Source organism: Leptopilina heterotoma, unplaced genomic scaffold, assembly GCF_015476425.1.
Source record: "Leptopilina heterotoma isolate Lh14 unplaced genomic scaffold, ASM1547642v1 Lhet_152, whole genome shotgun sequence".
Taxonomy (NCBI): domain Eukaryota; kingdom Metazoa; phylum Arthropoda; class Insecta; order Hymenoptera; family Figitidae; genus Leptopilina; species Leptopilina heterotoma.
Window position 1 is genome coordinate 360,899 of NW_025110868.1, and position 12,168 is coordinate 373,066.

At 28.9% G+C, this 12,168-nt stretch overlaps 4 protein-coding genes across 4 annotated transcripts in view; 2 read left to right on the plus strand and 2 right to left on the minus strand.

Annotated features, from left to right (window-relative positions):
- Positions 1-6,900, plus strand: LOC122498628. Its single transcript, XM_043606447.1, has 3 exons — positions 1-155; positions 2,842-2,984; positions 6,616-6,900. The coding sequence occupies exons 1-3, from the start codon at positions 1-3 to the stop codon at positions 6,630-6,632; spliced, it is 315 nt and encodes a 104-aa protein (XP_043462382.1). The 3' UTR covers positions 6,633-6,900.
- On the minus strand, positions 1,573-2,833 carry LOC122498625 (coiled-coil domain-containing protein 103). Its single transcript, XM_043606445.1, has 3 exons — positions 2,676-2,833; positions 2,144-2,400; positions 1,573-1,870 (listed from the first exon to the last, which is right to left on the minus strand). The coding sequence occupies exons 1-3, from the start codon at positions 2,826-2,828 to the stop codon at positions 1,594-1,596; spliced, it is 687 nt and encodes a 228-aa protein (XP_043462380.1). The 5' UTR covers positions 2,829-2,833; the 3' UTR covers positions 1,573-1,593.
- LOC122498622 (actin, muscle) lies at positions 5,395-9,704 on the minus strand. Its single transcript, XM_043606442.1, has 3 exons — positions 9,574-9,704; positions 6,908-7,056; positions 5,395-6,535 (listed from the first exon to the last, which is right to left on the minus strand). Exons 2-3 carry the CDS (start codon positions 7,031-7,033, stop codon positions 5,531-5,533), a joined length of 1,131 nt encoding a protein of 376 aa, XP_043462377.1. The 5' UTR covers positions 7,034-7,056; positions 9,574-9,704; the 3' UTR covers positions 5,395-5,530.
- The window catches only part of LOC122498627, a 19,605-nt gene continuing 16,494 nt past the window's right edge, over positions 9,058-12,168 (plus strand). Inside the window, exon 1 of the mRNA XM_043606446.1 lies at positions 9,058-9,477. The gene's annotated coding sequence lies outside the window, so the exon portion shown is untranslated. The remainder of the gene's footprint in view (positions 9,478-12,168) is intronic.

Below are 12,168 nucleotides of genomic sequence, written 5' to 3' on the forward strand. Positions count from 1 at the left end.
ATGGAAATTTCTTCACCACCACCACCAAAAATGACTGACGATAATAGTAGATGCGTGGACAAAAACCCGGCTGTTAAGGAGATATCGATTTCTGGAAAAGGCACCGGTTGCGTCATATGCATCGTTATCCTCGTCAATCATCAACTAATAAGACTGTGAGTTTATGAAAATAATTATATATAACGGGAAAGTTAATTATAAACGTTTTCAAACAATATAGAGTACGCAGTTCACTTTTAATTGACACCTGACGCTTAAAATCTAACCTCAAATTTAAAAGCAAAGTTTAAATTTTGCAATTTTTCGGTTATGATTTTTTTTTGAAAATTTTTCTCTTTTTCACCTATTTTTCAAGATGTTTGTAAAGTTTGCAAATAAGATTAATAATTGCTCAATTTTAAATAAATAAATAGTTAATTAAATAATTAATTACAAAACGTTTACAATTTATAAATGTAAACTTTTGTAAAAGTGAATGAAGTGAATTCAGACTTTGCAATCATCTACTAAAACCTACTATTTATTTTCTATTTTTAACAATTTGCTACTATTTGTATACTTTTTTAGATTTATGAAACTAAAAGCTAATTTTTTCTTTAGTTTTCAGGGGAAATTTGCATCACTTTAAATTCGCTAATAGTTGAAATAAAATAAAATTCAAAAAATTGTAATAAAATATCTATATAATTTTAATAAAATTCCATAAAAGATTTTTGATAAAATTCTTCGCAAATATTCAATTTTTTTTACAAGTAATAAAATTTTCCCAGGAATTTAATTATTTAAAATATTTCATAAAATTTTTCGAAAAAAATCAATTTAAAAACTTTATATAAAATTCTACCGCAAGAATTCAATTATTTTTCATAAAAATTTATATAAATTCTTTAATTCTTCACAATTTTTCAATTATTTTCCCAAATAATAATATTTTTCAAGAGAATAAAAATAAAAATTCTTCGCAAAAATTCAATTATTTCAATTATTTCAATTATTTTTTAAAAATTGATAATTTATTTCTTTAATTTATGAAAATTATTGAGATTTTGCCAAGAATGTTATTAAAATTTTTGAAATAAAATTGAATTCGAGCGATGAATTTTATTAAAATTTTCCAAAAATAATTAAATTGTTTCAAAGAATTGTATTAACAGTCTAAAAAATAATAATAATAATTGATTTTCTTTTTGAATCTGAAATTATTCAAAAATTGTAATTTCTATATTTAAAAGTTAAAACTGTTTGAATTTTCCGAATAATAAAAAAGGAAATCCGCATTTCGCACGATAACATTTTGAATTCAAATAAATTTCAAGTCATTCGAGGTCTGTAATTATAATGAATTAATAATTATAAAAAAAAATCTTGAATTTCAATTCTACCTATTTAAAAAATTGTCTTTAATTTTCAAGAATTTTTTTTTTTGTAAAAGAAACAAATTTATGGAAAATTTGTTATTATTTTTACGAAAAATTTCGTGGTAAATGGAAAGGAATGTTATTCTATTTAACTTTTTTATTTTCGCACATAAAATAACAGAACTTAACTAACAATATTTTCAGCTTTGTTGTTACAGTTAAAAAATTGGAAGTACTAGTTTAATATTGTTTTATATTTGCCAGTTAATTGTTGTGAATCTTTTATTTCGGTTAAAAGTAAATCTTGCAGTAATTTCCTTAAAATCGTCCTTTTATCTTCGGGCAAAAAAATTAAATTTAACTCGAAACGATTGCATTTGCTTAATTTAATAAATAAGTCAATTATATTCTCTATTTTATAACTCGACAATTGCTTTGAGGAAATAATAATCACTTCCTCGAAAAATTCGCATGGAATTTCGCTAATAAATATTTTTTTTCCCAATTGGTCTCTGTAAATTTAAGAAAAATATGAATTTCTCAAATTATTTTAAATTGGAAATTTAATTATTAATTTGATAGCAATTTTCTATAGATTCAATTATTAATTTTATATTAATTTACGATCGATCCAATTATTAATTTTTGATAGTTATTTGCTAACGGTTCAATTATTAATGTGATAGGAAATTTGCTATCGATTCAATTATTAATTTGATAGCAATTTTCTAACAATTTAATATTTAATGTTATTACTTTACTTCGTTTAATTGATAATTAATTACCTCGAGTCGAGTAAATAATTGAATTTCAATTCAGAATTCGTGATTTTTTTCCAAATAGTCAAAAATTCTTTTGTGTCCTTTGGAACAATTTTCGAAAGTGTTTCATCACTTTCGAAAAGTGGAGCAGTTAATTTTACATTTTGAGCTTTTGAAACTAAATCCCAATCTTCTGATCGATTAGCGAAAATATTTTTAGATATTGAAGTCCTATTTTTCTGATCACTGTTTGCTAATGGTTGAAGGTGAGCGGCATTTACCTGTAAATACATTATTTTTGTTTCAAAAGATTCTTGAGATTTAAAAATAAAATCAAAACAAAATTAAAAATAATTGAAAATAATTAAAAATAATTAAAATAAATAAAAATATGTCAAAACAACACAATCGAAAAGTTTCACCAAAACAATTTCATAGAGAAATAGAGAGAATGAGGAAGCAAATAAGAATATTTTTTAGGGGAAAATAATTAAATATTAATTGAATGAATTTCTAAATTTAGACAGTTTTAGTGAATTTGAATTAAAATTGTTACCATTTCTCGAAAATCTTTGTAGGTCGGTACTTTTTGTTCGATTGCTCTAAACTTTGCGTCATTTTGCAATTGATATAATTCATCATCTTTTATAGCCTGATGTAATTCTTCTTCTAAACATTTGTAATCTATTTTTTCTTCTAAAATACTCATTTTATTTTTACAGAAAAATAATGATGCAACGGAAATTCGATAAATCGGAAGAAAAGGAAACCAGGTTACTACGTTGCTATAGTTACAGGAGTAATTTGACGTATTGTCCATCAATAAATCCAATTGTCAACAATTTTACATTTGTTACAAAAAGAGGTAATTAATGGACATTTTTAATAACTTTTTATTTTATTCAATTTTTATTCTTCCCATTTTTTATTTATTCCCTTTTTTATATATTTTTTTTTATTTATTCTCTTCCTTTTTTTATTCTCTTTTTTATTTATTTATTCTATTTTCTATTTATTCTCTATTTTATTTATTTATTTATTTTATTTTCTATTTATTCTATTTTCTATTTTATTTATTTATTCTTTTTTATATTTATTCTCTTTTCTTTTCTGTATTTATTCTCTTTTTTGGAGAAAAAAAAGAAAAGACTCTTTCATTTGATTTTAATTCTAATAGAATAGACAAATTTTGACTAATTTATGTATTTCAGAAATGAACTTGACAAAAATTGATTCGGAACTTTTTAGTTTTCCTGCGATCTATATTTACTTACAAAAGTAAAATAAACGCAATGTGTTGAACACATTTACGTGTAGGGTTTATTTTCAACCGTTCGGAGAATAATATGTGAGATATATTCAAGTTACTGCAAGTTACTATGCAAGGGGCCTTGTAAGGCTAGACGCAGCTGGGGTCCATGACCAAAGATTCAAAATCTATCTTGGTCTAATCGCAATTCAAATTAGATTCACTTTTAGTCTGTATTTTCCATTCTTCTCTGCCGACTTTTCTCGATATTTTCCTACTTTATACTCATTTTTTACTCATAATTATTACAATTTTATAATTATTTATTGTTCTTTCATTTCATTTATTATTTCATTATTTATTTTATAGTCGATATTTTCTTTAAATCTATTTTTGAAAATAATATTCAAAGTGGAATCGGATGATATAATTTAAAGGAAACGAGACGAAGAAAAAAAGGGCTGCTACCATATGCCGTGATCTTGGCAAGAGGGATTTCTATTTTTACCCCGTCTTTATTTTTCTCCTCCCTTCTCTAAATTGTCACAGTACTTTTCTTTCTAAAAACAAGAGAATATTGTTTTTAAAACTAATCTCGATTTTTCAATTTTTCGGACTTTTTCAAATCTGAAATATCTTTTCAAATTTTTATTCTTTCAGATAATTATTGATTCGAATTTCATACGAAACAAAAAAAATAATTTCGGTTGAATAAATAAAAATATTGATTCAAATTTAAATTATGTTCTGAAATTACCAATTGTTTCACACTGAGGAAATTTTCATACGTAAAATAGACGATACGAAAAAAATGAGAATATAATAAATAGAAAAATAAATAGAAAAATTAATTAGAGAAGAGAAAAATAAATAAGAGGAAAATGAGAAAATTGATAGTAAAATATTTATTGATAACTTTTTTCAATCTAATAATAGAATAATAATAATAAAACGAAGAGAAAGACAAATTTACATACATAATGTCTTTATTATATCATTATCATTATTTATACAAGTTTAAAGTATTATATAGGATGATGATTTGAAAATGAAACGATCGCTAGGCATCAATATGAGACTAGCGAATTTGATGGTTGATGCGACAATATAGAAACCTCCCGTTTGTTTTTATCAATCTTCAAGCAAAAATAGTGATAAAGTGAAGTAGTTTTTTGAAGGTGAGGTTCTAGATTCTAAAAGAAAAAAAAAACGCGATCACAAACAGCCGTGTGTACTATTGTACACAAAAAAACGCGCTTTTACAGTGCGAGGACTAGCAATAAATTAATTAACGTTAAGTTAACAAACAGTCATGTTGTATTAAACTACAAAGTACAATACAGTCTGATAAATGTGTGTATAAAGGCACTTGAGTAGTTTTTTTTTTTCATCTCCAAGTATCAACAAGTGTTAAAGTCTTCTTTTCTCTAAACGTTCGGAAGGTGAATTTTGTTTCCTTTTTGTCATACTTTCTTTTACTTCTTTTCTTCTCTTCAGTTTATTTATTTATCTTCAGTTTACTTTTTTCGTTTCTCCAATATTTCTCTTTATTTGTATTCCTTCAGTTTCTGGTTCGATATTCTTCTTCGCCTTATTCGATGTATTGGAAAATAATTTTCTCTATTTCGAACTTTTAAAGATTAAGAATAAGATTTAGGATTAATTTACTCGAAAATTGTCTCTTGGTGTAAATGTTGATTTGAATATTAATTTGATTAATATTAATATTAATTAGTCTTGTTTCATGTCTTCGTGGGTTTATTCCGATTAGGAAGGAAGAAAGGAAAAAAGAATAAATATTCGGAATAGGAATGACTATTTGGAATAGATTTACTATTCAAAATAGGAATGACCATTCAGAATTAATTGAGTATTCAAAATAGGAATAATAGATGAATGACTGAATAATGACTATTCAGAATAGGAAATAGAAAGCAGAGGAAAGTTTGATGGGGTGGATTCTTCCTGAGTGGAGTAAAGAAGACTTTGAGATCTTTTCCTCTCGAGGTTCTCCAAGAGTTCCAAGACAGCACAGCAGCTTCGTGAAATTGGTGAGAAAAAGAATTATGGAGTAGCATGGTCCAGCCGACGAAACTCGTGGATGTAGATGACATTGATGAGAATGACAAGCATGTGTAAGAGGTATGACAAAAATTTGGAGTTTAGAAGCATTTGCGGTGAACGATTCCAGGACCTGATTCGTCGTATTCTTGTTTGGAGATCCACATCTGTTGGAAGGTGGACAAGGAGGCGAGGATGGAGCCACCGATCCAGACGGAGTACTTCCTTTCTGGGGGAGCGATAATCTTGATTTTGATGGTTGAAGGTGCGAGGGCGGTGATTTCCTTCTGCATACGATCGGCGATACCTGGGTACATGGTGGTACCACCGGAGAGGACGGTGTTGGCGTACAAGTCCTTACGGATGTCGACGTCGCACTTCATGATGGAGTTGTAGACGGTCTCGTGGATGCCGCAGGATTCCATTCCCAGGAACGAGGGTTGGAAGAGGGCCTCGGGGCAGCGGAAGCGCTCGTTGCCGATGGTGATGACCTGGCCGTCGGGAAGCTCGTAGCTCTTCTCGAGGGAGGTGCTGGCGGCGGCGGTCGCCATCTCCTGCTCGAAGTCGAGGGCGACGTAGCAGAGCTTCTCCTTGATGTCGCGCACGATTTCCCGCTCGGCGGTGGTGGTGAAGGAGTAGCCGCGCTCGGTGAGGATCTTCATGAGGTAGTCGGTGAGATCGCGGCCGGCCAAGTCGAGACGGAGGATGGCGTGGGGCAGGGCGTAGCCCTCGTAGATGGGCACGGTGTGGGAAACACCGTCGCCGGAGTCGAGGACGATTCCGGTGGTGCGACCGGAGGCGTAGAGCGAGAGCACGGCCTGGATGGCGACGTACATGGCCGGGCTGTTGAAGGTCTCGAACATGATCTGCGTCATCTTCTCCCTGTTGGCTTTGGGGTTGAGCGGCGCCTCGGTCAACAGGACCGGGTGCTCCTCGGGGGCGACTCGCAATTCGTTGTAGAAGGTGTGATGCCAGATCTTCTCCATGTCGTCCCAGTTGGTGATGATTCCGTGCTCGATGGGGTACTTCAGGGTGAGGATACCTCTCTTGCTCTGGGCCTCGTCGCCCACGTAGCTGTCCTTTTGTCCCATGCCGACCATCACACCCTGGGGAAAGAAAAATCACAATATTTTCATCCTTTCGGTTCCTGCTTTTACTTTCTTCTAATATTCGGACTTTGTTTCAGATTTCTCTGCCACTTGAAATTGAGGAGTCAATATTTCCAAACGGTTCATATCGAAGTTTATTGAAATCAAAAGTGTCTGGATAAAAAATGTCTCGAATCGTTAAAGTCTCAGTGGAAATTAAGTTTGCACAGGAAAGACAAATCAGGGAAGTCAAGAAAAGTAAAATTGTTCACGAGAATCAACGTCTGGATAAAAAGAAGTTTGGAATTATCAATGTCCAGAAGTAAAAATAGTCTTGAATTAGGAATTGAATAATGGATTTTTGTTTTGAAAATGAAATATTCTACAAACCTGATGTCTTGGACGACCGACGATACTGGGAAATACGGCACGTGGAGCATCATCTCCAGCGAAACCGGCCTTGCACATACCGGATCCATTGTCCACGACCAGTGCCGCAACATCATCGTCACACATCTTGTTGTATGTTTTTTAATTACCTTTAAAAGAATTTAGAATTAGTTTTTTTACTTATTTATTTTTTTCGTAATTTTATTCATTTATAATTTTTTTCGCATAATAATTAATTTAATTTCTGCATAATTTTTCTGATTATATTAAAATTGATCGTTTTCATCAACACTTCACTTTTAATATTTAAAAATTTTTAATTATAGTAATAGAAGAGGTCAGAGGAATAGAAGGAAATTTAGAACAATTGTTATGATGTTCCCAGGGTTGCCACAGATCAGATAAATCAGGGAATTAGAAAAAAACCAGAGAAAGAAAAATTGACCAGGGAAAAGTCGGAAAATTTTATCAAAAGTATTGGAGGAAATATTAAATTCTAAATTTAAGTAAGAAGAGGGAGAGAATAAAAATATTCTGGAATTTGGTGTTTAGCAATCTTTGAAAATATTGAAAAGATTTAATATTCTTCTTGAATTTTTTTTTTCTTTGTCTGTATAAACTTTGAAATCACCAAGAAGTTTAAAAGAAAACCCTTTAAGTTTTTTTTTCTATTTCTGATAACAATCGAACTTTACAAAATTTGAAATTTAATTAATTTAAATAAATTTATAATACTATTTAAAATAATTTAATTCTTGAAGAACTTTCATAAAATTAAGAATTAGAAATTAAATAATTTTTGAGAAGTTGCAGTATAGTCATTTTTATAAATTACCTGTAATTTTTAAATATCTTAATTGGTTAATATTAACTCGTAATTGGAAAAATAATAATAATAATGATTAAATATTTAATTAAAACTCGTTATTGATATTTTTTTAATAATTTTACAAAAATTAAAGACATTCTCAAATGAATTAAAAACCTTTTCTTGTGCAATTAATAATTTTTAGAGTAAATCTGAATATTCTTTATCAGGGAAATAGTCAGAATTCTTTTTGAAAATTAGAGGGAAACAAAATCAAATTTGTATGGCAACCCTGGTGTCAAAATAAAAAAAGGTCTTACAAATTTGCTCATTAATTGTAAGAATGATAAATTTAAGTGAAGTAAAGTAAAAAGAAATTAATGAAGTGTTGAAGTTAACGATAACGAATTAAAGTAAAGAGACGTTAAGGAAACTAAGAAAGTAAATTCAAATAAAGGGAACAAAAGTTAATTCAAGTAATGGAAATTAAAGTAAATTCAAGTAAAGGAAACTAAAGGAAAGTAAATTCAAATGAAGGGAACAAATTTTAATTCAAGTAACAGAAATTAAAGTAAATTCAAGTAAAGGAAACTAAAGCAAATTCTAGTAAAAAGGAAACTAAAATAAATTCAAGTAAACTTGAAGGCTAAGGGAATAATAAACCAAGGAAGCAAAAAATTTGCAGAATTGAATTTAGAGGAGATGTGAAATTAAAATTTTTAAATATTTACAATTAAATAATTCCCAGAAGTTTTAAAATATTGGAAGGAATTTGAAATATTAAGAAGAAATTTGCAAAAATAATTCAAATTCAAAAACATGAGGAATATTCTTAGACATTTTGCAGTTAGATTCGCGAAAAATGCAGAGAACTTTCTCCAGTGTCGCCAACTTTATTTATCGTAATTACTTTCGAAACTGATTATTAAATATAAAAATTCTGAATTAAAATCTAAAATTAAAGATTAAAAGAGTATTTTCTAAATTTTTCAAAATTGTTTTTCAATACTATAATTTCTGTCTAAAATAAAAATGTGGTAATTTTTCTTTATAATTTGCTCTCTGAAATACACTTTGCAAATTACAAATTATACACGTATGGTAATTTTTTATGTTATTATGAACTTGAAAATAATTTACTTTCTTCATTGATAATTTGTGCTATAAACTGAAAGTTACAAATTATAAATGAATTCGGTTCGAAAAATAATACTTTCTCTTTGATGAGACTGCGAAAGTTAATACAAAAATTTAATGTATAAAATGAAATGTATAAAGATTGAAAATATTTAATTGAAAAATCTATTTAATAAATTATCAATTACTCTCAATTCAATTTTTATATTTAATTATTCTCACGAGAAAATTCTCCGGAGACTTTAGTTGGCAACACTTTCCACAAACTGGTAAATTCAATTTTAAATACAAAACCGCCATACACTAAAATTTCAAAAATTTCGATTCACTAAATCCTTATGAACACACTTTTTTTATATTAAAAATAATTTCTTTTTGGTTTCAGAAAAACTTTCCAAAGGATTAGAGAAGGTATTTGTTAGAAAAATCTTCAAGGAGGATTCGGAAAATTTTTCTACAGAAGAAAATGATTTAAATTTTGGATCAGGATTTTTCATTTGGATCAGGAGTTTCAATAGGATTTTCAATTTCAAGGATCAGAATAAATTCACCGGGAGGAAATTAAAAAAATTAATCCAAAGTACCAGGCACTATTTACTATCAGAACAAAAGCACAAAAATCCAGGTGAGTTGTATGAATAACTTTGATTAAAAAAAGTTTCTAAATTAAAAAAAAAAATCTTTGATAAATAAAAAGAAAGATGAAAATAAGAACAAGTACCGTGGAGAGTGAATAAAAAATGAGCGATGCACTGTTTGGCGTTCGTCGTACAAGATACCGAGCAGCGAGTGGTGCTAGCTGGCGAAGTTAGGTCCCTTTATCCATATCGGTTCGTGCCGAAAATAGCAACCCGCCCCTTAGAAGGAAATCTGCTTGACGAACTCACACAAACAGTTTCGTTTATAGTCCTTAGTTCGCCCTAAAGAAAACTTATCGTTGCGACGTATTGGCGTCTTTAAGCACAACGGCGACGCCCCTTGAACCCAAATAAGGGATATCTTCGGTCCCCACCAGCTGGGACAAAAGCGAGAGAGAGAGAGAGCGAGAGACTCTAAGCCCTCCAAGGTGGCCTTCTACGAGCACCAATTCAACATCGGGAGATTCGCATTCCCGACTTTCAACCCCGCGAACGCGACTTTCTTTCTTCTTGACCCAAAAATGGAAAAAAAGAAATTCTTCCGCGAATTACTGGAAATCCTTTTTTTTCTAACGAGACTCTCATATTTCCAGGCAACTTCTCCGGATCGACGTTCACAAGGGAAATGATTCAACTGATGGAACTGGAGAAGATTCAATTAATGGAAATGTTTTGCAAAAAGGAAGCGATTCAATTGATGGAAATGTTTCGTAAACAGGAGGCGATTCAATGGAAATATTTCGAAATGAGGAAACGATTCAATGGAAATGATTCGAAAAAAGGAAACGGTTCAATGGAGATGATTCGAAAAGAGGAAACGATTCAAAGGAAATGCTTCGAAAAGAGGAAACGATTCAATGAAAATATTTCGAAAAAAGGAAGCAATTCAATGGAAATATTTCGAAAAAGGAAAACGAAGGAGAGATGATGATGAGAAGGAAAACGAGGAAAGAAAATTCAAAGGTGACAATACTTTTTTCTTCCCCTATACGTCACGCATGATTTTTCTCCAGGAAAAATAATTGAATCTTACGATCGAAATCTGATGAGACTCGAAATCACCAATAGATTCAATTCTTTCCTTTATTCAATTCTTTCCCGTTGCTCTTTTTCAGTTTTTCCTATATTATTTCTTCTTCTTCTTTTTCTTCATTAATTATTTTAAAGAATATTATTTAATTATTATTTATTTAATACTTAAATATTTTCCTAATTTCTGTTTGAATATTTTCCTTATTTCTATTTAAATATTATTTATTGATAAATATTTATTTAGATATTTTCTTAATTTCCATTTATTATTTAAATATTAATAATTTGTTTTCTTTATGAACATTTGTAAATTTTGGGAAAATTTGTTCATTATTTACTGAAAAAAAGCATTTTGAGAAATGCATTAGAGTTTTGTCACTCACGTTAAGTGTTTATAATGAATTTCAATTAATTGAGTGAAATTCAAAGGTCAAGACTTCCGCGGAAATTTATTATAATTAATGCGTTCGTTATCCTCGAAATTTGTAGGGAAAGAAATATTTCATATTTTGGCTTAATGCCAACGAGTAACAAGATCATCGCATTTTCCTGTTTGAGGTAAAGAACCTGTGAAAGTCTTCATGTAAATTTAGATTTTAATACCGCAGAATTATACAACAAAAGTTTTTATCAAAAAGAGTATTTATCGAGCAAACTTTAATTGTTATTTTTAATAATTTAATATTAATTCTATTTAATAATACCAATTTTAATAGTTTAATATTAAATTTATTAAATAATAATAAAATTTATCACTCAAAAAAAAAAAAAAGAAAATATAAATTACCAAGAAAATTATTCGTTTGAAAAAAGAAATCCAGAAGTTAAGATATTTTTTAAACTAATAAATTTCGAAAATATTTTTATTTGACCTCTGGATTTCTTTTTTCAAATGGATAATTTTAATATAAAATTTTCAAAATAGGCCAAATCTTGCTTTCGGCTTTTCTAATCGGTAGATTAATGTAAAAATTTCTTTGAGCAAACTTTCGATCACTGCGACTACTACTTTAAAAATAATTCCAGTAGTTTATTTGTTTAAGGTTTCAGTAATATGATTTATGAAATCGATATCACTTCGAGATCTAGTATTTCGAAATTTTAATCAATCTATGAATATGAGTGGATCGGTATCTCTTGTGAAAAATATGCTTTCCAAACATTTGTCTATTGACAAATATTAAACTATCTTAATATTTTTAACTTTTGAGTTGTTTTCCAATTGCGGGTTTCGATCAAAGAACCGATTATAATTTTTTATGACTCAAAACTCTCAATCTCTGTAGATAAAAAAAAAGATGTAGAATTTCAATATTTTGTAAGCATTTCGTATTTGTATATAAACATTGCGAAAATGTTTCTCCAGAAAATGGGATTTGAAAACTTTTTAATTTTTGATTTATATGACAATGATTTTTAGCTTGTAAAAATTATATCCGATTCTATTAATTAAAAAATTAAATTAGTAGTATAATAATTTATAATATAGGTACTAAATTAATAATAAATTAATTGAAAGCTAATAATTTAACTTAATTAAAAGAGCTGAATTTTTTTTCTAAAAGAATCCCCTTTTTTTAAAAATGAAAAATCGTTTACTTAATATTATGAGGATGAGGGTCCAGAGAAAATTCAACCCATCCAAG

Bases quoted from the DNA above. Each gene is read 5' to 3' on its own strand.
- LOC122498625 (XM_043606445.1), bottom strand. From the start codon at position 2,828: ATGAGTATTTTAGAAGAAAAAATAGATTACAAATGTTTAGAAGAAGAA. The intron at 2,401-2,675 runs GTAACAATTTTA...ATGTATTTACAG, and splicing joins ACAAAGATTTTCGAGAAATG to GTAAATGCCGCTCACCTTCA. The intron at 1,871-2,143 runs GTAATTAATTAT...TTAAATTTACAG, and splicing joins AATTATTTACTCGACTCGAG to AGACCAATTGGGAAAAAAAA.
- LOC122498628 (XM_043606447.1), top strand. From the start codon at position 1: ATGGAAATTTCTTCACCACCACCACCAAAAATGACTGACGATAATAGT. The intron at 156-2,841 runs GTGAGTTTATGA...TTATTTTTACAG, and splicing joins AATCATCAACTAATAAGACT to AAAAATAATGATGCAACGGA.
- LOC122498622 (XM_043606442.1), bottom strand. From the start codon at position 7,033: ATGTGTGACGATGATGTTGCGGCACTGGTCGTGGACAATGGATCCGGT. The intron at 6,536-6,907 runs GTTTGTAGAATA...TTCTTTCCCCAG, and splicing joins TCGGTCGTCCAAGACATCAG to GGTGTGATGGTCGGCATGGG.